The 20905-nt window shown below is 38.7% G+C and overlaps 1 protein-coding gene across 1 annotated transcript; it reads right to left on the bottom strand.

Annotated features, from left to right (window-relative positions):
- Positions 1-6: 6 nt before the first annotated feature.
- acsl5 (acyl-CoA synthetase long chain family member 5) lies at positions 7-19700 on the bottom strand. Its single transcript, XM_034030047.3, has 22 exons — positions 19591-19700; positions 16980-17089; positions 14908-15085; positions 14428-14536; positions 13962-14026; positions 13768-13869; positions 12045-12144; positions 11726-11904; positions 11002-11034; positions 10381-10432; positions 9982-10055; positions 7162-7239; positions 6207-6341; positions 5904-6038; positions 5510-5605; positions 4930-5002; positions 4183-4271; positions 3650-3766; positions 2810-2953; positions 1445-1546; positions 1124-1195; positions 7-615 (listed from the first exon to the last, which is right to left on the bottom strand). The coding sequence occupies exons 3-22, from the start codon at positions 15061-15063 to the stop codon at positions 478-480; spliced, it is 2049 nt and encodes a 682-aa protein (XP_033885938.2). The 5' UTR covers positions 15064-15085; positions 16980-17089; positions 19591-19700; the 3' UTR covers positions 7-477.
- Between the last annotated feature and the right edge of the window lie 1205 nt (positions 19701-20905).

The raw sequence follows: 20905 nt of genomic DNA, 5'->3' as shown, positions 1-20905 counted from the left end.
ACCTGATTATTATTATTGTTTTTTTTATTAATTTCAATCCATATATTAAACAGTATTACAAAAAAAATATTCTCTACAAATGTGATACATATATTGGTTGTTGGGGATCTTTATAGCAGTTCAAATTCATAGCATTCACAGCTGCATCTGGATGTAGTACACTGACTGTTGTGAACAGGTATATTTAATGTTTGCAATCTAGAGTACAATTGAAAAAAAAATGTTTTCAAATACACCTGATGGTTGTCATCTTTAGAACTGTTGTGAAAATATCACATCCGTAGTATACATGCAAATCTTGTACAGTGCATGATTGCGCAGCTTTCGCTGAGCTACAATGCGGAGCCTATTGAATAGCCTTCCTTTGGAAGTCCACAGTGCAGCTCTTTCACATACTTTCACTCTGTGGATCAGTGAGGCACAAGAGTCCATATGTCTTCAGATGGAACAAAACTGACACTGTGTCAGGTACAGTATTCACTGCAGTGATACATAGAGCTTGTCGATTTCATCTTTGAAGACTTTGGTCAGCTCTGCTCTCTTTGCCTTCAGAGTTGGGGTCAGTAGTCCATTTTCAATGGTAAACTGTTCTGGGTGAAGATATAGGTCCTTTATCTTGAAAGGAGAAAGGAGAACGATTTTGGTGTAAAAGGCAGTTACAGTAAAATAAACATATATTTTACCGAACTAGATTATGTCAAATCCATTGAGCGATATTTTCTACAGGTACTGCAACATAACTTTTGTCATCACAATTAAACTAAGGAGGCAAATCTTTCATACATCTGTTGCTGACATTGTACTGTGGTGTTGTGCATTTTGCCTGAATCTGTTTCACTGGAAGGATAACACAAAGGAATAAATAATAGTAAGTTTATCAATAATACATACTGTAATACAGGAATACAGTATATTTTAAGAAAACTGAACAAAGTCAGTGTGTAATCTTGTGTTCTATCAGTATTTGTATGTTCGCTCGTTCTTCATCATTCCTGGCATAAAACTGATAGAACGCACAATTCCAGGCTGTAACTTCTATGTAACACACCCATCCTCTTAGCAGTTCTTAACATAGTAAAATGCAGTTTAGAAAATGGGTACAGAGCGTAGTTCCTTACAGTACCTGCTCAAAAGACTGAAGCCCAGACTCTTTTCCCAGCTTCAACATATCCTCTTTGATCGCTTTCTTTATGTCCTGTGCATCAAATGTAAACATGCATAAAAACGACAGAATTTTTTTTGCTAAAAAGTGTTTTTGCCAGAAAATATGTATACAACCTTTTATTCAAAGGACAACATTGTATTCTTCAGCTTGTACAAATTCTGAGGCACACTCTAACTTGTATATACTGTATAGTCTGATGTTTTAAATGTCCAGTTTTTCATCTTCTGCAATGCCGAATGTAAATGGGGTAAAACACAATTACTTGCATTTGAAACTTACGGCATTCTTACAGAGGTCTTCCAAAGATCCTTTAATTCCTTTTTTGGCAGCAAAATCTGGAAGCACCTCTGGATCAGGTACCACAATACCCACCAAGCAAGACTGGAAGATAATATTATTGTTGTTAATGCCATGTGGAGGTCAGCCTACAGTAAACGATGGATATACCTGTACATGAGTTTACTGCTGGAACTAAAGGCTATTAATATTCCAAAAGGCACTGCTAACCACCTAACTCTCTATCTGTTTAGGAGACAGTGTGGGCCAGTGGTTAAAGTCCAGGGCTTGTAACTAGAAGGTCACTAGTTCAAATCCCACCTCTGCTACTGACTGACTCGCTGTGTGACCCTGAGCAAGTTACTTAACCTCCTTGCGCTCCATCCTGCAGATGGGATGTTAAATCAATGTCCTATTGTAAGTGACTCTGCATATAATACACAGTTTACAGCCTACCTCTGTAAAGTGCTTTGTGATGGTGGTCCACTATGAAAGGCGCTATATAAAAATAAAGACTATTATTATTATTATTTTATTAACGCAGGTGCAGTAGAATACCAAGGAATAGGGATATGAATCAACATAGAGCTACGTTCATTCTAAACTGAAATAGTCTCTCATGTAACAAAGTGACAAAATATTTCTGCTGGCGAGAGGCATGGAGGATCAAAACCTTATCTGTGGTTGCAGTAAATATCAACTATTTCTGTTTTTTAAAATCAGTATGGGTTTGTGAACGTGGTTCTACTACATATCCACATTTCAGGCAACATCAGGCCATATTAAGTTTTATGACAAGACTGTTGATTGTATATATGACCACACTTGATGGTAAAACACACTGGATATTCCAGGGATGTTGTTAGAAAACTCTCAATCAGAATATACAATTTTGAAAACTGAATTTACATGCATTTTGAAATCAGAATGACTTGTATTCTCTAAAACTACCGGATTTGTTGTGTGAATGTAAAAGAATCATTTTATCAGCATTGTGTTGGTACTGTACTATTGTATGAATATGGTATTACTTATCCCAAAATACCCCCAGAGACAGGAAAACCAAAATGCTACTAAAAGATAAGGAACGTTTTTAATGCCTTGGTTATTTACAGCAGCTAGTAAATGTAATTAAATAAAGAGACATTGATAACTGGATACATACTGTTAATGTAAAAGTGCTGCTACTTGAAGACAACGTTATGGATTATTTAATTGACCTACAAACTAAAAGGAAATGTTTAAATGATTATTTTTATAGTGTAATTAATGTTTCACAAATAAAGAAGTATCAGAAGTATCAGAGTAACAAGAGCCCTTCTTTGGTATCGGCTTACATTATAAATGATTAGTACGGCTGTGGCTTACCTTCAAGCTGTCTCCATGCACAAACACTTGAGCTACAGGGCCGCTTCTCACATACACGTTCTCAATCTTTTCAGGAGCAATGTATTCTCCTTGTGCCAATTTGAAGATGTTCTTCTTTCTGTCAATAATCTTAAGAGCTCCACTCTAAAAAGAAAAAAAAGTGTTTGTATATATATACACACACACACACACACAAAAACATGTTGCCTCATGGTGCCCACAGATTACATCAATCGAGCCAGGGGCTTACAACTTTTTGGATACTGTAACTTCTATGCATTACCATGTCATAATCCAGAAAGTCAATAATGGTGACTATTCTGTTTATGCTAAGACCTAGCCCACAATACAGGACATGAAAATTGTATTTGGAGAAAAACACTTAAATATTTACTTTGGGGATTTTAAAATAAATACCTCGTTAATTCAGAGAAGGCCTGGTTGGCAAGCAAACCTTAATATTTGTTATGCAGCTCTATGCAGGCTAAGGCAAGTCTTCCCTGACAGACATCTGTTAATTAAGTCAACAAGGCCTCAACAGACTGCTTTTCCAATAGGCTCAATAAGAAATGATACCAGTAAATGTATTAACAATGCCCTAATCAACCTCATGGGCATTGCATAAGGGTTATTAATACTATCCATATGACATTTCTACAATATACAAAAAAGGTAGGTTAAGGTTATTATAAATAAGTGTGGAATGGGTCATACATTGATATGTACAGTGCTTATACAGTATAAATTCAATAGAAAAGATGCTGTGAATTGAGAATTAGTTAGGCGGACTACAGAGAAAATGTCCATGAATTTGGTAAAGGAGACAAACAAGGGACTTACCGGCAGCCACTTTCCAATATCACCTGTGTGTAACCATCCGGTCTCATCAAGGGCTTCTGCTGTTTTCTCTGGGTCTTTCAGATATCCCATGAATACATTTTTGCCTTTTATACAGACCTAAGAAAATGAATAAGAGATACCTTAAAGCCTTTATCCCTTTTACAGCATCTTTACATTGTTAAAATGTACCTTTCCGTTTCCTGATTTCAGTGTGCCTGTTTGTTTTGTTATAAACATTGATATGCTTTTTGCTGAGCAAGTTCTCCATAAATGTGTAATGTTCGGTTTCACAGGAGAGACGGTCACAGTGCTTAAGGTGTATTGTGAGCAGGGGCGAACGTACTGTACAGTTCCAAGGATTTTAGTTTTTCCAGAAACACTTTGGAAACACTACAGAATTTTATAAAAAGTTATGCATTTTTATTTGAAAATAAGTAATTTATATGGGAAATGTATTTTTGTTTCTTTTTCCCTGCCTTTCTTTCTGGTAAATGTATTGTTTTCTTTAAAATGAGATGCTCTAGCTCTCTTACCTCTCCTTCTCCATTAGAAGCAAAATAGTTCATTTCTTCAACATCGGCCAGTTTTACTATGTTGCATGTAACTGGTGGTCCAACATGGCCTGCATAAAAAATATATATATATATATGTTTGGCTCCTTACTAACAAATAGTTGTGTCTTATTTGGATTGGACACACTACAACATAATGAATTAGTAAATTAAAAAGTTCAGTGTATACAAATAACCATTCTCACCATTGAGATGCTCTGAAACCTGTCTTAAAGCACTAAAACCAGTAAAAGAATGTACAGTACAGCAATTACACAAATTTAAGAGGGGAGACATTGTACAGGCTTATTAACCAGCATGATCACGACTGTACTTTTAAGAAAAAGAATCATGATCTAGTGTTGCTGTACATCCGAAATGAGTGACTGAGACTGTTTGAGGGAACAGTTCAGTGGAAAGAGACTATGTCAGTGCCAAACTTGATAACAGGGGAGAATGAATGTCCTGTAGATGAAATGGCGAGGTTGCTACGTAATACAGGGTTTTGAAAAAATCGATATTTTTGTTGATTGTTTTTTCGAAAGCTCGCCACTCTTGTTTTCTAGGTGGTAAAGTGCTTTACCAAGTCCCTGCAGTGCAATTGCACTCTCACATACCAAGTCCCTGCAGTGCAATTGCACTCTCACAGTGTGATCATCTGAAGCACACATATACACAAATAGGATGATAAGGAAACCATAATGACTGCAGTTCATACTGTGACTCTACCTGATGTCCAGTCCCCAGGCATGGAAAAGGTGCACCCAGCTGTGCACTCCGTCTGTCCATAAGCCTCAAAAATCTGAAAGGGCAAAATAATACATTTGTACTTAGGGAGTGATAACCAATTCTTTAAAATCTTATGTCTTATTAGCTTTATTATAATTATTATTGTCCCACTTGAATGTGCTGAGATAAATAAAGATTCCTGGTCCTTTACAAGCATTGGGCCCATCATTTAATTGCAGGATTTATAAATATTCTGTTATTAAGTGTACTGTGTAAGTGTACTGGGCAGTGTAGTGTGAAACACTGTTGTTACGGATTCTGTCCTAAAACGACAAATGCAGACGAGCCTGGCTCTTCTGCATTGTGGCGAAGACGCTCGCTTGTGGTCCGTGGGGTCAGCGGTTCACACCTAGCCTCCGTCCCGGTTACATAAGCATTCATATATATATATATATATATATATATATATATATATATATATATATATATATATATAAATATATATATATTTTAAATATACAAAGAACTAAATGAAGAGGCTCGAACATGAATGTGTATTTTAATGTAATCCATAAATTACCGGACATCCAAGGGCTGCTCTGAGAAAGTTGAGAACAGTTGGAGAGATCGGAGCTGCCCCAGTGACCATCACACGAATACGCCCACCCATGGTTTCCTTTAGAGAGAACAGGACTGTTAAAACTTTTTAGGTGGAGGGGAGAAACATGGAAAATAAACATTCAAGCAATAAAGGAGAGGAAATAAGGACATTAAATCCTTTAATTGCTTGATTTCTTGATTTCCTGTTTACTCAAAATGCTTTCTCTAAAATTCAACACATTCTGGATGAGAGTCGACATTGACAGAATCTTAATGATGAGATAAATATATCACGTGTCACGTGTTGAATGAGCTGTACGGTACACTGCATTATAGTGGCACATTGTCTCCATTGTCACTTCACTTTAGCATACCTGGACTTTATGGAATATAAGCTTGTCCCAAATGCTGTCATTTCTGCTGATTCCCTGTTTAACCTCAGAGAATTTTCTATCTACAGCGAAGTTCAGTAACCATTTCTTAAATGGTGTCCGGGCTTCACTTTGAACCTAACAGAAAAAAAGACAAATGAATGTTAAAATTGAAAAAAGAACAAATTCACTTTAAGAACTGACAAAAAAAACCAAAAACAACAACATTAAAAGCAGTCCAGAGCCATTCAATTGTAGCCCAAAACACCCCAGCTGTTAACACGTCTTAACACTTGTGAAATGCACCTTGTCATAGACCCTGTTGAGCAGGCGCGGCACCACTGGGAAAACTGTAGGACGCAAGGCTTTCATGTCATCGGGCAGCAGTCGGATATCCCCCTGGAAGAACCCCACCCTGGCCCCACTGTTGTACATTACAGTCTGTAGAGAGAAAACATAACCCGTTAATACATCAGTCAAGATATACACAGATTCATTTAAATACAACATCATTTAAATACTCATGAGCTCAATGCTAATATTAGCAAGGCATACAGTCATTTAATAAAATATTTTGAAGTTCCTACCTATGGATATTAAAACCCACCCCAGATAAAATGTTATATAAAATAAAATATAGGCATTTTTAACTAGCTGGTGGATATGTGAAGGAGAGCCTCCCTTCACTTGCACTAAGCAATTCATGGAGCCAGTAGCACTGAATCCTGACTACAGTGGGTCAGACCTCACATCTGTGTTCTCTAAGCTATATGAAAGATAGGTTAGACTGCAGCTCAGGGAGTGGGACGCCCCAGTGCTGAGGTATTAAGGCAAGCATAGCACATACTCTGTGTTAATCATGCACAGTATTAGAGATACACAGCTGTGGCCCTGAACAGAATCAGTTTTCAATTAAAAACATAGCTAATTGAGAGTGCAATTATATTGCTTAAATCAGAAAAATCTGAAAAAAACTGTAATGCTTAATTAAAAAGACAAAACAAAAAAACACTTTGGTATATTTTTTCTGGCGTTATGGTCTGAAAAGTATTCTAAATCTGTCTACAATGCAGAGGGATACTGTAGAGAAAAAAACTACAGTCCTTTAGAAATAACACATAACGCAAGAAAACTGAACTAAGCCCATGTGGTAGAAATACCATAGTTTACAGTCTGGAATCTTGTGTTCTATATGTACCACAGGACCCCAGGCAGTCCATTCTGTGTAATTTACATCATCAAAAGTCCTCAGTTGTCTTACCTGAACAACTCTTTCAAACATGTGTGCAAGGGGTAGGAATGAGATAGAGATGTCTTCAGGCACCGGGCCAAATGTGCTCTATGAGGAAAAAGCATTGGGATTCAGTTGTAAAGGATACATTATTATTATTATTATTATTATTATTATTATTATTATTATTATTATTATTATTATTATTATTATTAACAATCTTTTTATTGTTGGTTGAAAATGTTAATTCTACAAACATGATTGCTGCCCTTGCACTGCTACTGCCACTTTGTACAGAGCCATTACATTGTAACTGCAGTGCTATTGCAGTCCCATTGAAGTTCTTTTGGTAAGAGCACTTGTGTCTTGATCGTGTAACCTGCTGAAAAGGCTCTGGAGTGAGGGTATGTCTTGATCGTGTAACCTGCTGAAAAGGCTCTGGAGTGAGGGTATGCCTTGATCGTGTAACCTGCTGAAAAGGCTCTGGAGTGAGGGTATGTCTTGATCGTGTAACCTGCTGAAAAGGCTCTGGAGTGAGGGTATGTCTTGATCGTGTAACCTGCTGAAAAGGCTCTGGAGTGAGGGTATGTCTTGATCGTGTAACCTGCTGAAAAGGCTCTGGAGTGAGGGTGTGTCTTGATCGTGTAACCTGCTGAAAAGGCTCTGGAGTGAGGGTATGTCTTGATCGTGTAACCTGCTGAAAAGGCTCTGGAGTGAGGGTATGTCTTGATCATGTAACCTGCTGAAAAGGCTCTGGAGTGAGGGTATGTCTTGATCGTGTAACCTGCTGAAAAGGCTCTGGAGTGAGGGTATGTCTTGATCGTGTAACCTGCTGAAAAGGCTCTGGAGTGAGGGTATGTCTTGATCGTGTAACCTGCTGAAAAGGCTCTGGAGTGAGGGTATGCCTTGATCGTGTAACCTGCTGAAAAGGCTCTGGAGTGAGGGTATGCCTTGATCGTGTAACCTGCTGAAAAGGCTCTGGAGTGAGGGTATGTCTGATCGTGTAACCTGCTGAAAAGGCTCTGGAGTGAGGGTATGTCTTGATCGTGTAACCTGCTGAAAAGGCTCTGGAGTGAGGGTATGTCTTGATCGTGTAACCTGCTGAAAAGGCTCTGGAGTGAGGGTGTGTCTTGATCGTGTAACCTGCTGAAAAGGCTCTGGAGTGAGGGTATGTCTTGATTGTGTAACCTGCTGAAAAGGCTCTGGAGTGAGGGTATGTCTTGATCATGTAACCTGCTGAAAAGGCTCTGGAGTGAGGGTATGTCTTGATCGTGTAACCTGCTGAAAAGGCTCTGGAGTGAGGGTATGTCTTGATCGTGTAACCTGCTGAAAAGGCTCTGGAGTGAGGGTATGCCTTGATCGTGTAACCTGCTGAAAAGGCTCTGGAGTGAGGGTATGTCTTGATCGTGTAACCTGCTGAAAAGGCTCTGGAGTGAGGGTATGCCTTGATCGTGTAACCTGCTGAAAAGGCTCTGGAGTGAGGGTATGCCTTGATCGTGTAACCTGCTGAAAAGGCTCTGGAGTGAGGGTATGTCTTGATCGTGTAACCTGCTGAAAAGGCTCTGGAGTGAGGGTATGTCTTGATCGTGTAACCTGCTGAAAAGGCTCTGGAGTGAGGGTATGTCTTGATCGTGTAACCTGCTGAAAAGGCTCTGGAGTGAGGGTATGTCTTGATCGTGTAACCTGCTGAAAAGGCTCTGGAGTGAGGGTATGCCTTGATCGTGTAACCTGCTGAAAAGGCTCTGGAGTGAGGGTATGTCTTGATCGTGTAACCTGCTGAAAAGGCTCTGGAGTGAGGGTATGTCTTGATCGTGTAACCTGCTGAAAAGGCTCTGGAGTGAGGGTATGCCTTGATCGTGTAACCTGCTGAAAAGGCTCTGGAGTGAGGGTATGCCTTGATCGTGTAACCTGCTGAAAAGGCTCTGGAGTGAGGGTATGTCTTGATCGTGTAACCTGCTGAAAAGGCTCTGGAGTGAGGGTATGTCTTGATCGTGTAACCTGCTGAAAAGGCTCTGGAGTGAGGGTATGTCTTGATCATGTAACCTGCTGAAAAGGCTCTGGAGTGAGGGTATGTCTTGATCGTGTAACCTGCTGAAAAGGCTCTGGAGTGAGGGTATGTCTTGATCGTGTAACCTGCTGAAAAGGCTCTGGAGTGAGGGTATGTCTTGATCGTGTAACCTGCTGAAAAGGCTCTGGAGTGAGGGTATGCCTTGATCGTGTAACCTGCTGAAAAGGCTCTGGAGTGAGGGTATGCCTTGATCGTGTAACCTGCTGAAAAGGCTCTGGAGTGAGGGTATGTCTGATCGTGTAACCTGCTGAAAAGGCTCTGGAGTGAGGGTATGTCTTGATCGTGTAACCTGCTGAAAAGGCTCTGGAGTGAGGGTATGTCTTGATCGTGTAACCTGCTGAAAAGGCTCTGGAGTGAGGGTGTGTCTTGATCGTGTAACCTGCTGAAAAGGCTCTGGAGTGAGGGTATGTCTTGATTGTGTAACCTGCTGAAAAGGCTCTGGAGTGAGGGTATGTCTTGTTATACTGCTTTGCATGCACCAGTGCGGGCCTGGGCTAGTAAGAGTGTGAGTCACTATAGAATTGCTATATCAACATACTTCAAAAAATAATTTACCCTCAGTATTATTAGGAGACTTACTGAGCCTTTACAATATTTGAATTGGTTAATCCTTGCTCTATCAAATAAATATCCATAGGAGTGTAGCTGTTAACATAATGATAGCTTGTCATGGAGAGATTTTCAACTAATTTTCACTTTCTGTCTTAACAAACAAAAAAAAACAAAAAACCAAGATGTCAATGCTATTAAAACTTTAAAAAAAAATCTTGATCTGAACCAACCTCAAAGCATTTAATAAAAGCAGCAGCATCTGCTATTACATTTTCATGGGTTAACATCGCTCCTTTAGGATCACCTAACAATAGATCAAATATAATGGTTAGATCAAATATATGTTGCACACCAGATTTTTTTTAGGTACCAGAAGCTACAGTATATTATTGCTTAAGACATTGCAAAATGTGTTTCTGTGAGCTTTATTTATTTATTTTTTTTACAAAATCCACTAACAATTACTCAAAAGACCCAAACCATTTGTCAAGGGTATGTTTAGTTATTAGCTGCACGATCTGCAATACTTCAGAAGCAGAGTGTAGACCCTTCTTTAAAAGAGCCTAATGATGACAACACAATGAAATTCCAGACAAGCTGGGATTCAAACAAGGTAACAACATCCCCACCTGTGGTGCCACTCGTGAAGCACACAACACTGAGATCTTCTGGTTGAGGCGGCTGTGGAGATAGAACATTGCTGTTAGAAACGGTAACCACTCCTACAACAGCTTACTGATTATTAAATGTACAGTTCACTGGGCATGATCGAGGGCTGCATGCAGTAAGGGACCTCAGGAATTAATGGAAGATATGTGCTTATAATTTAAACAGTAAGGAGATTCCCCTTGGATCACGGAGGGGAAGCACCAATACTTCCCCCAAGGGGGATCTAGGTGAGAGAAGTGATAGACCTGCGGATAACCTTCCTCGAGGAGGACGAAGGCAGCGGTAGCTGGGCTTCTGAGGTTGGGAAGTGAGCTTCACTTACCTCCAAGAGGGAGACGGTTGCAGAGGAGGGTGCAGTTGCAAGGTGCAGTAGCCAGATAGCAGAGAAAGCTTAGTGGGGGAGGGCAGGATGGTGGAAAACAGAAAACGCAAGACAGAGAAGAACTCAAGCTTGGGGTTTGAATAGGGGGTTAGTAGGTGTTATTGGTAGGAAGAAAGTAGGGGAAGGAGCCCTCATTCATGCCCCCTAAAAAAATACAGAAGTTTACAAGAATGCAACGCCGAGGCCTCACATTACTTACAACTGGTTTTCTCCAGTGTTCTTTGCCCAAAACCTAAAGCAAATGACAGCAATTATAAGATACAGTAATATTCAGTAGAATTGCTTAAAAAAGTTTTCCCTATGCCAGGTGTCTTTATATTGTAAATGTAAAAATGAGTGAACCTTGGGGATGTCATTAGAGACAGGATTATGCTGCTGCTCACATGTTGAGGCAAAAGCAACAAACAGGAAGATTGCTTATTGTTATCATACTTTCAAATTACAGCTCAGGTCAAAAGGGTTTGTCACAGAAGACAACCTTAAACAAATCCATGTGAGAGTTACTGACATTACCAAAATACTATACTACCAGTACCCCTATGTCTTTAGAATATACAAGAGTGTACACTGTACCATTTATAATACAGGACTGTTTTGTAAGACTGCTTTTGTAGAAACTTTTGCAGCATCTGAAAAAGTCTGAAAGAAAAGCTATGCAATGGGCTGTGTAAAAAACAAAAAAAGCACCCAAGTAAACAAACCATTGCAGTGTACTTATTCATATGTCATTGAACTATTATGATAGTCCATATCCACTGTTTGGAAACTTGAAGGATGAATGCTCTCAATTTGATGATAACTGAATCCAAAGATGATTCACTGACTCTCCTTCTGTTTACTGGCAGGAGATATGATAGTACTGTGTGTTCCTGCCTCCAGAAAGAAAATACTGTTTCAAATGTAACTCAGTTGTTTGGTTTTACCTCAGCTTCCTGCAGAGACAGGATTTCAACTCCACACTTTGCCCCTCTTTCCTTGAGCTCAGTTTTGAATGGGTCCATGAGGATGATGGTGTTGAGGACTGGTGTGAGGTTTTTCTCACAGTTATTCAGGAGAACATGGGCCCTGTCCGGTTTGTCACATATGACTGTTGATAAATCAGCTGAAAAAGAAAATAATAAAATACAAATCAAATGTAAAAAATCTTCTCAATTGCTAAAATAATATTTCAAGTACAATGCAATAACAAAAGGGGTAGAAGATCCATGTAATAAGATTAGGTGCGTGTGTTTCGTGTTTTACCTTTGTTAATTATAAATACGAGAGCTTCAGGTCCTAGTGTGTCGTACAGTGGCACAACCACCATGGAGTAGGTATAACAGGCGTACTCAGCAATAATCCACTGCAGAATGAAAAACAGCATTAATGCCTAATTACCATCTGTCACCATCTGCTTACTGTTGGCAGGGTAGTTAAGAACTGACGTGCAAGTATACATCATAAAGGTCTTCTGAGCAAGTGGCTTAAACAGCTGCATAGAACTGCAGTTTGATGTGTGAAGTATCAAACCCCTCTGTGCAGTATTTATGGTATTTAGTCAAAGCAAAAAACTATTATTACAATCACAGCCTTGTCAAACCCCATCCAAGCTTTCCTTGGTTTCCAAGCAGTGAATAATACTGAAACAAGGGTTGAACACTTGAAGCACAATGACATGCAGAGTTTCTTCAAGAAAAACAATTAAATAAAATAAAATAATATTAATAACGCTTAAAGTGTAAGTAGTTTCAAATCTAATTTGTGTTTCTTTTTATTATTCATATTCTTATATCATTACTATTTCATGGTCTTCACAACCATTCGGAGTGGCTCTTTGTTCTGTTGTTCCCAATATTGTATTATTATCATTTCCTCTAAATCTTCCATTAACTGCATGGCTCAGAGCTTGCTTTGGGTTTGTGTGGAGTGTCCTTTGTGCTGGAACCGAAAAGCCTTCTGTAGAAATCATGTGACTTTTCAGCGCTGCCAGCCCCCTCTACTCTACATGTACTGTGTGTGTGCCCCCTCTACTCTACATGTACTGTGTGTGTGCCCCCTCTACTCTACATGTACTGTGTGTGTGCCCCCTCTACTCTACATGTACTGTGTGTGTGCCCCCTCTACTCTACATGTACTGTGTGTGTGCCCACTCTACTCTACATGTACTGTGTTTGTGCCCACTCTACTCTACATGTACTGTGTGTGTGCCCCCTCTACTCTACATGTACTGTGTGTGTGCCCCCTCTACTCTACATGTACTGTGTGTGTGCCCACTCTACTCTACATGTACTGTGTGTGTGCCCCCTCTACTCTACATGTACTGTGTGTGTGCCCCCTCTACTCTACATGTACTGTGTGTGTGCCCCCTCTACTCTACATGTACTGTGTGTGTGCCCACTCTACTCTACATGTACTGTGTGTGTGCCCACTCTACTCTACATGTACTGTGTGTGCCCCCTCTACTCTACATGTACTGTGTGTGTGCCCCCTCTACTCTACATGTACTGTGTGTGTGCCCACTCTACTCTACATGTACTGTGTGCACATAGGCACAGAAAGTAGGGGGATGACAGAATGAGGAAGGGTGCTCATCCCAGACGGGCGTCTCCAGGCAGACTCAGAGCCAGGTTAAAGGCAGGTCCAATGGTAATGCCCCAGTACTGAAGCAACAGACCCCAGAACATAACCACCCAGAATGACTGCAAACACCATACAACAGTAAGGAATATATACTAGAGAGAGAGAGAGAGAGAGAGAGAGAGAGAGAGAGAGAGAGAGAGAGAGAGAGAGAGAGAGAGAGAGAGAGATTTTAAAAAGCAATTCAAATGAAATGTGAAGCTGCTTTCTCTTCAATAGTCATAAATAACAGCAGGTGTTTAGAGTCAGGGGACAGCAGTGCACTGCATATCTTTTTAAGATTTGAAACTTGTGTTAAAACACATGTACATATAAACATGATCTTTCAATTCTTTATTTGGTACTTTACCTCAGGCCTGTTCTGAGCAAATATGCCAACAAGTTGCTCAGGCGATGCTTTCAGTCCTCTGTGTAACAGTCCTGACCCCAGGTGTTCAGCTCTGTCAGACACCTGGTCATTGCATGTTAAAACATCATGTCAAGCAACACCTTTACAGGAATATGGAATGAATCTTTCTCTTGTGGAAGTCTAAAGGGAGTTACCTGTTTGTATGACAGCCACTGGTAAGGCTGGTTTGGTTGTCTGTAGCCTAAACAAGATCCATTCCCTAAAATAAATAAATAATTAAAAAAAAAAAATAAACTGGTGTTTCAAAGTTCATGAAAATAAGATATGTTGTGGGTAAGTTTCCTTGCTTTTTTTTCAATATCAGGAAACTATGCTTTTTGAAAATGCTTGCTTGCCCAACCCTGCCCTAGCCTCTGTTCTCACAGTAGCACCACTCTCTACTTCCTCACCCTTGCCCAATAAATGTACCTTCTTCCTTCAGCCATTTCTCTTGATTGTACCATTTAGTTTAATAATTGAAAAGCGCCTTGGTCAAAGGTGCTATATATATATATATATATATATATATATATATATATATATATATATATATATATATATATATATATATATATATATATATATATAAATAAATAAATAAATAAATAAATAAATTATTACCAGACACTTGTAGTCCCCTCTGGAAACCATCATATAGGGTCCTGGCATCATCATAATAATATGACATAAGTGTGTCATCCTTAAGCAGAGCACTTCTCCTTGCACCCTCCTGATTGTGAACAAAAAAAAACATCAAATAATAATAATAATACAAATTCAACATTCACTTGCAACCTTACACATTTGCACTAGATTTTCCAAGTTATATTTTTCAACACTTTCTTTTTTTTATCATGATTTAAATAGTCCAGTTGCCAAATTAGCTCTTGTCAGGATCTACGACCACCTCCTTAATGGTAGGTACATTAAAAGATTATATAGGTAATAAAGGATATAGCTAATAGGGTTAATGTTATAATAGAATAGGTCAATTTACTACTTAGCATATGCTAAATATGGCATTAAGGACTTGATATTGTAAAGCTATGGAGTACATAGGATCATAAAACAAAAACTCTATACACTGCACTTGTTCAGTACCTTAATTCCCACTGTCTGCTTATTAAGGTCTACTGGAGGTATGACAGGTTTGGGTCGGGTTATCAGCCAGCACAGGACACCAGCCCCCAATGTGAAGAGTCCAATAATGGCAGGAGTGGGGAGCGGGGAAAAGAAAAACTGCAGAATACAGTTCATCCTGAACAATTTGAATCCAAACCTGAAAAAACAAAAAAACTGAAGTGAACTTGATCTTCAGTCGCCATGCAGATGGAAATACAAACCATTTTACTTCACATTGTGGCTCAGTCTGTCTCTTTATAACCTCATAGAACATACACAACTTGGCACAAATCCCAAAAACATTATTAATTCATTTTACAAGTTACTGATACTACCTCTAAAATAATATATTGCAGTATATGTCAAAGCAATAGAAACGTATTTAAAATACATGGAAATATATTGTCAACTCTTTTATAAACCAAACAGGACAAGTTAGGTTACTTAAGCACAGTTATAAATTGTGAAAGACAAAACAACCAGGATTTTCCATGGCACTAACATGACATTCAAAATGACACAAGAAAAAGACTCAACTACCACAGAGTGCACACATTCCCTGCACAGTACAGTATAGCTCAGTGTCTTGTTGGTTTTATGATTTCACTTCCCTTTGCACTTTTTTAAGTCTTTTTTTTTTTATCTGATCTGCTTATGCAATAAACTGTTATGCAGTTGTTTATGGCCAAGAACAAATGCTGCAGCATGATTCAGAAGGTCATCAACTCTCACCCACAAAACGTATTTGAAGCAGTGGTGAAATAGCCTGTAAAGTGGGTTAGCTTTGTGCACGCCTCTGATCTAAATAAATTGAGTAAATCTGTACAATTTGTGCTGAATGCAGTTGCTTGTCTTTCCTCGCTAGTAAGTATTGCAATGTGTATCTTCTTTTCCTCTTTTCCTTGTCTAGGAACTGAGATTATGATGATTATTCAAATAATTTTCCTGCTCAGATTACCTCCATTGTGAGGAAATTAGTCATGTGTATCTCTGCAGGCTATAATACAGCAAATGCAGCAGAGCAAGTACTACTATATGCTTCTGTCATGGCAAAAACAATGTAACGTACATTTGAGTATACTATAGTGTAAAATCTTTAGAAGGCTTGATGAATTGCAGAATAATGTACTTACTTTCTACCAAAAGAATGATTCTTATTTAAACAATGACATACATACACACTGGACATACTGTGACAGAGTAGGGGAAGGAAAGGTGTAGTCCTTGAGGTTCAGGACTACATCCCCCAGAATGCCACGGGAGTGAGCCAGCGTGAATTACACCTGGCTCGATTTTAATTAGAAACACCTGCCGGTAGTTAAGCAGGCAGGTGTATATGTAGCAGGTCAAAATGTTTGGGCTGGGTCTGTGTTAAGGCTAAGGCCTAAGAGGAGACCCTTAAAGAGAGGTGTGGGTGTAATACTTGTAAAGTATTGGTTAGGGTGACTGGTAAGCGGCTCAGCCATTCAGTTGAGTAGTTAGAACTTGGGAAAAGTTTAGTAAGCCACTCCTTGATGGAGTTAGGTTTTGGTTTTGTTTTGTGCAAATAAATACATACATACATACATACATACAAAAAAGTCTGGAATGATGTTAGTTTGACCACATCTAAATTAGGACAAATCAATGCTGTATTAGTTTAAAGTACAACCACATAACTACAATATCTACATTGTAATTGCAATTCAAATACCCAAACTGTAATAGTATTTACATCAGCACTATACAGTTTGTTCTAATGTATTGCGCTTTCTCATTAAATGCTGTTATTATGCACTGTCAAAATGTTACAAAGAATGATTAGCAGTAGAGGCCTCTTTCACGAAACATCTTTCAGTAATGCTGGTGTCACTTACATATACTGTACTGTATTTAATTGTGTCTTTAAACAGTTCTGCATGTTCTGCAAATGTACATCAATCATTGCATTTACAGAGTTAAAAAACAAACAAACTGTTGCAGATGCACACTCAATAAAGCTTTGTGCCAAATGCGGCAAAGTCTTAAAACATTCTAGTAAGTTCCTGACAGATAGGAAAGTGTTTGCATACCCTTGATAACTTCTTTGATAGCTTCTCTTTGTTTTCTGCTGCTATTCGGAACACTGCGTGCTGGGCTGGTGCATACCTCCTCCGCACAGTATCGCCACACTTGAAATGTGCTGGAAGACAGACACAGCACAGCTTTCATACAATCCCAGGCAACTTTTGAACCTTGACTAGCGATAGGTAACACCTCCTCAATTATTGTAAATAATGGGCCTGGTTCCAGTCCAATAGTCTAAAAGATATATAATGTGGCATTGCATTGCGCAAATACAATGTTGCTTTCAAATGCTATTTAGTAAGAGTATATTTGTAGAACTAAAGAATGTTTTATTAGTTAACTACTGATTAACCATTAATAATGGTTACTCATTAGTACCGAGTTAAGAACATCTTTCCATGAGACATACAGTACAGTATGCACTGCTAATGGATCTACATGCAATAAAATAGGGACTATACAGAATATTACCATGGAACTAGGTCATATGTCAACGTTGTAAAGACTTACCTTAAGCCTAATAACCTTTAACCTTATGTCATCCAGACTTTCAACACTGACGCTTTATCTCACTCGCTTCCACTTGCAATTATACAAATAAATCAACATCCATCTCTTTTTTTGTAGAATTACTTTTCCAAGAAAGTAAACGGAGAGCAGAAGTCAACAGAGCAAGTACCTGGAGTAAGTCCCACATGCGTTTGAAAGTATCAGAACAGCTCAAGGGCTCCCACAATGAATGAATGGGAAAATGACATGTTCTCTGTGTTGAACCTACAAAGTCGTCTTATATCTGACAGAGGGAAAGTAAACACTTTCAGATAAACCAATGCTTGCACTGATAGCTTCAAAGAAAGACACTGCTTTCTCTATGCAAACAAATGAGTGCTCTTAAACAATGCCTGAAGTCTAAGTGCATCTCCAATGCGTAGTTGATGCCTTTATTACTGCAATATAGATGCCACGTATCTCAAATGTTTTGATGACATGTTGCATAATCACTGAAGGCTCTTTTATAAAGGAAGGCCAGTTCTGAAGGAGGAGGCATTAAATAGATTTGTATAACTCGTATAAAATGTGCACACTATCAGGATAAGGTTTGCAGCAAAATGACTGTAGTGTTGTCAGTTACAAAGGTCACGTCAAAGCCAGCTCGGGTCATTGGTAATTACATGTGTTGCTGTGTGCAGTGCATAGAAATAAACTTTGGGGGAAAAACCCTCCCAGATATACACAATTAGATTTAACTGGTGAAAATTCAGTTTTGAAAAAAATCAATTCAATCATCTCAAAAATGATCTTGTGCCCAGTGCAAAACTGCCTTATGTGAAACAGAAGAGCAATAAGGGTAGGATTTGTATTATTAACATCGATGTAACATTGAAAAAACTGAATTGGGCCAAAAGTCAAACGCAAATAGTGAGACATCAGTGACAAAGCATATCGACTGAGGAAGTCCAGCTGAATGGGGGAGTGCTACAATTGGAATGAAAGTACATTTTTATAAAGGAATAACCATATAACCAGTGTGAAAACAATGCTGAAAGTTGTTTCAGTAATATGCTGACTCTGTTAATCTTCACAGAGCAACTGTTAGTCTGGCTCAAACTAAGGTTTTCTTTTATTTTAATAAACTAAAATAAAACTTTAATAAACTTATTTTAATAAAAGAAAACTAAAGTTTTTTTATTTTAATACACTTTCTTAATTTGACTGACTGTACCTCAGTGTTGAATTGCACATAGGAGGCTGTGTGGTCCAGTGGTTAAAGAAAGGGGCTTGTAACTAGAAGGTCCCCGGTTCAAATCCCACCTCAACCACTGACTCATTGTGTGACCCTAAGCAAGTCCCTTAACCTCCTTGTGCTCCGTCTTTCAGGTGAGACGTAATTGTAAGTGACTCTGCAGCTGATGCATAGTTCACACACCCGAGTCTCTGTTAGTTGCCTTGGATAAAGGCGCCTGCTAAATAAACAAATAAAATAACAGCCCACAACTATTGTAATTCTAGGCCATATGTCAGGCTAATGGTTAATTAAGTATTTCAGATAACATTTTACATGACTTACTAATAACTCCTACCCACATTTTCTGAGAAACCAAATAAAATGTGTGAATCAGTGAATAGTTTTACTACTTCTGATTAGTGTGCAGTATACGTAAACCCCTTCAGCAACGGAAATGACTTGAGAAAACCACAAACAGTTCTCAGATTTGTTTAGGGCGTACTGCATTGCTTTGGTGCTTCATTATTGCAAGGTGTTAATCACTCAGTCATTAAACATGCCAAGATCTGTTGGGGCAGGTTAAAGAAAACACAACACAATAAACACCTGAACAGAACCAAACCTGAACCAAAGCGCTAATTGCTTTAATCAGACCATTAACCATCAGTGTGAAATATCGAGCTTACTCTATTTAGAAAACCCGATTCCCCAGGATATCCATGCTGATGTTTGTCTTGTACTGATATACAATGACGGACGAGGATGGCACTTCTAGTGCCCTGTATCTAATCCATTTAAAAAATATAATAATAATAATCTTAAAATACAATGTCAGTTGTGCATTCTCCTTGTTCAGAACACACTAACCACAGATGCCAAGTCAGACTTACCTGTGAAACACACCTCCTTTCTTCAGTTTACTCAGCTTTAATGTACTCCAGTTTAACAGAACACCTACAGCACTCCTCAACCAATGCCTTTTAAACAAATCATGACTGTGTTCTCTGTATCTCTCTGAGCTGCTCTCAGTCAACATGCATCATCTATATTGAGCAATACTTTATTTCTCAGCAGAGGTTTCATTGGACATTTTTTATTTATTTTTTTTTTTTTTTTATGTATGAAGTGCTATGCAAATTCACAGTGGCCTGTGTAATTTATACCTAAGTACATTCTAACCATATGTAACAGGGCTAAGGCCACACCTCTTCCAAAACCATGTTGCCAATTAGCCCTGGCCACACAGTACACAAAAGGAGCCAGGCCCTTTCTCCTGCGGTTCCTTTGTTTTGAGAAAGGAATGACAGCAGCAGGTTCTGCTCTTTGTCCAAGCTCCATGATTGCAAAGCTTGGGTGTGTTGTCTCTTTGGTTTGGTATTTTGTCTAACTGTTTTGTTTGTATAATTAATCATTAAACAAAAGTATGCAGCAAATAATTAAAAACTACAATCTCTTGTCTCCTGCCTCTTCTATTCCCACCGCTGGCCTTAATCAAGGCTACCCTACCACACTATAGTACAGTACGTAGAAATTTCACGTTTCCTGGTTCTCCTTGCAACCCAGTACTTTCAGGTTATGCAATTTCCACCTTTGATTTCCCCTTTTTTGTCAGAAGAGCATACTTTGTTGAATTAAACCCAAGTGAACTTTGATTCTCATCTCACCAATTGACTGGGTAATAAGGGAAAATGGAACTTTGACATTTTTGATCCTATTCTGATAAAGGTCAATATATTTTTGTTGATTAAACATCTTCTTGACAAAAATGACCAAAGACCAGCATAGTGTTGCAACATTTACAATCTTTTATTGACAACAGGCTATTACTTTATTTTACACACTGGCTTGCTGCGTGGTAGGGTGCCAAGATAGGCTAATAAGGTAATACATGCTACAGTCAATTAAAGATTATATGTCTTTGGTGAATCTTGACTGTTGGGAGAATATTTCTGAGAATATTTCTGGGAGAATAATATCATTTTGGTTCTTGTTCTTTAATTTGAGAGATACAAAACATTTCAAGTACAACACTGTAAATCAAAACAAATCAAAAGTTTCCACGGTATCGAATCACTTCCTGTGTGGTAGGTCACATGACCTGATCACAGCTAAACCACTGGAGTGAACTTGAACAACAGCACAGGAAGTGAGTTGCTACCTGAAAGTAGCATCTTTTATTCCTTTACACAATATAAGATTAAAGAA

The sequence above is a fragment of the Acipenser ruthenus genome, chromosome 13 (genome assembly GCF_902713425.1).
Source record: "Acipenser ruthenus chromosome 13, fAciRut3.2 maternal haplotype, whole genome shotgun sequence".
In the NCBI taxonomy this organism is placed as follows: domain Eukaryota; kingdom Metazoa; phylum Chordata; class Actinopteri; order Acipenseriformes; family Acipenseridae; genus Acipenser; species Acipenser ruthenus.
The sequence above is the reverse complement of the archived record's forward strand: the minus strand, read 5'-3'. Positions and strand labels throughout refer to the sequence as shown.

Coding starts and splice junctions, on each gene's coding strand:
- acsl5 (XM_034030047.3), bottom strand. CDS start 15,063: ATGAACTGTATTCTGCAGTTTTTCTTTTCCCCGCTCCCCACTCCTGCC. Junction 12,145..13,767: donor TTGCTCAGAACAGGCCTGAG/GTAAAGTACCAA, acceptor TTCATTCTGCAG/TGGATTATTGCTGAGTACGC. Junction 11,035..11,725: donor TGTCTCTGCAGGAAGCTGAG/GTAAAACCAAAC, acceptor CATTTGCTTTAG/GTTTTGGGCAAAGAACACTG.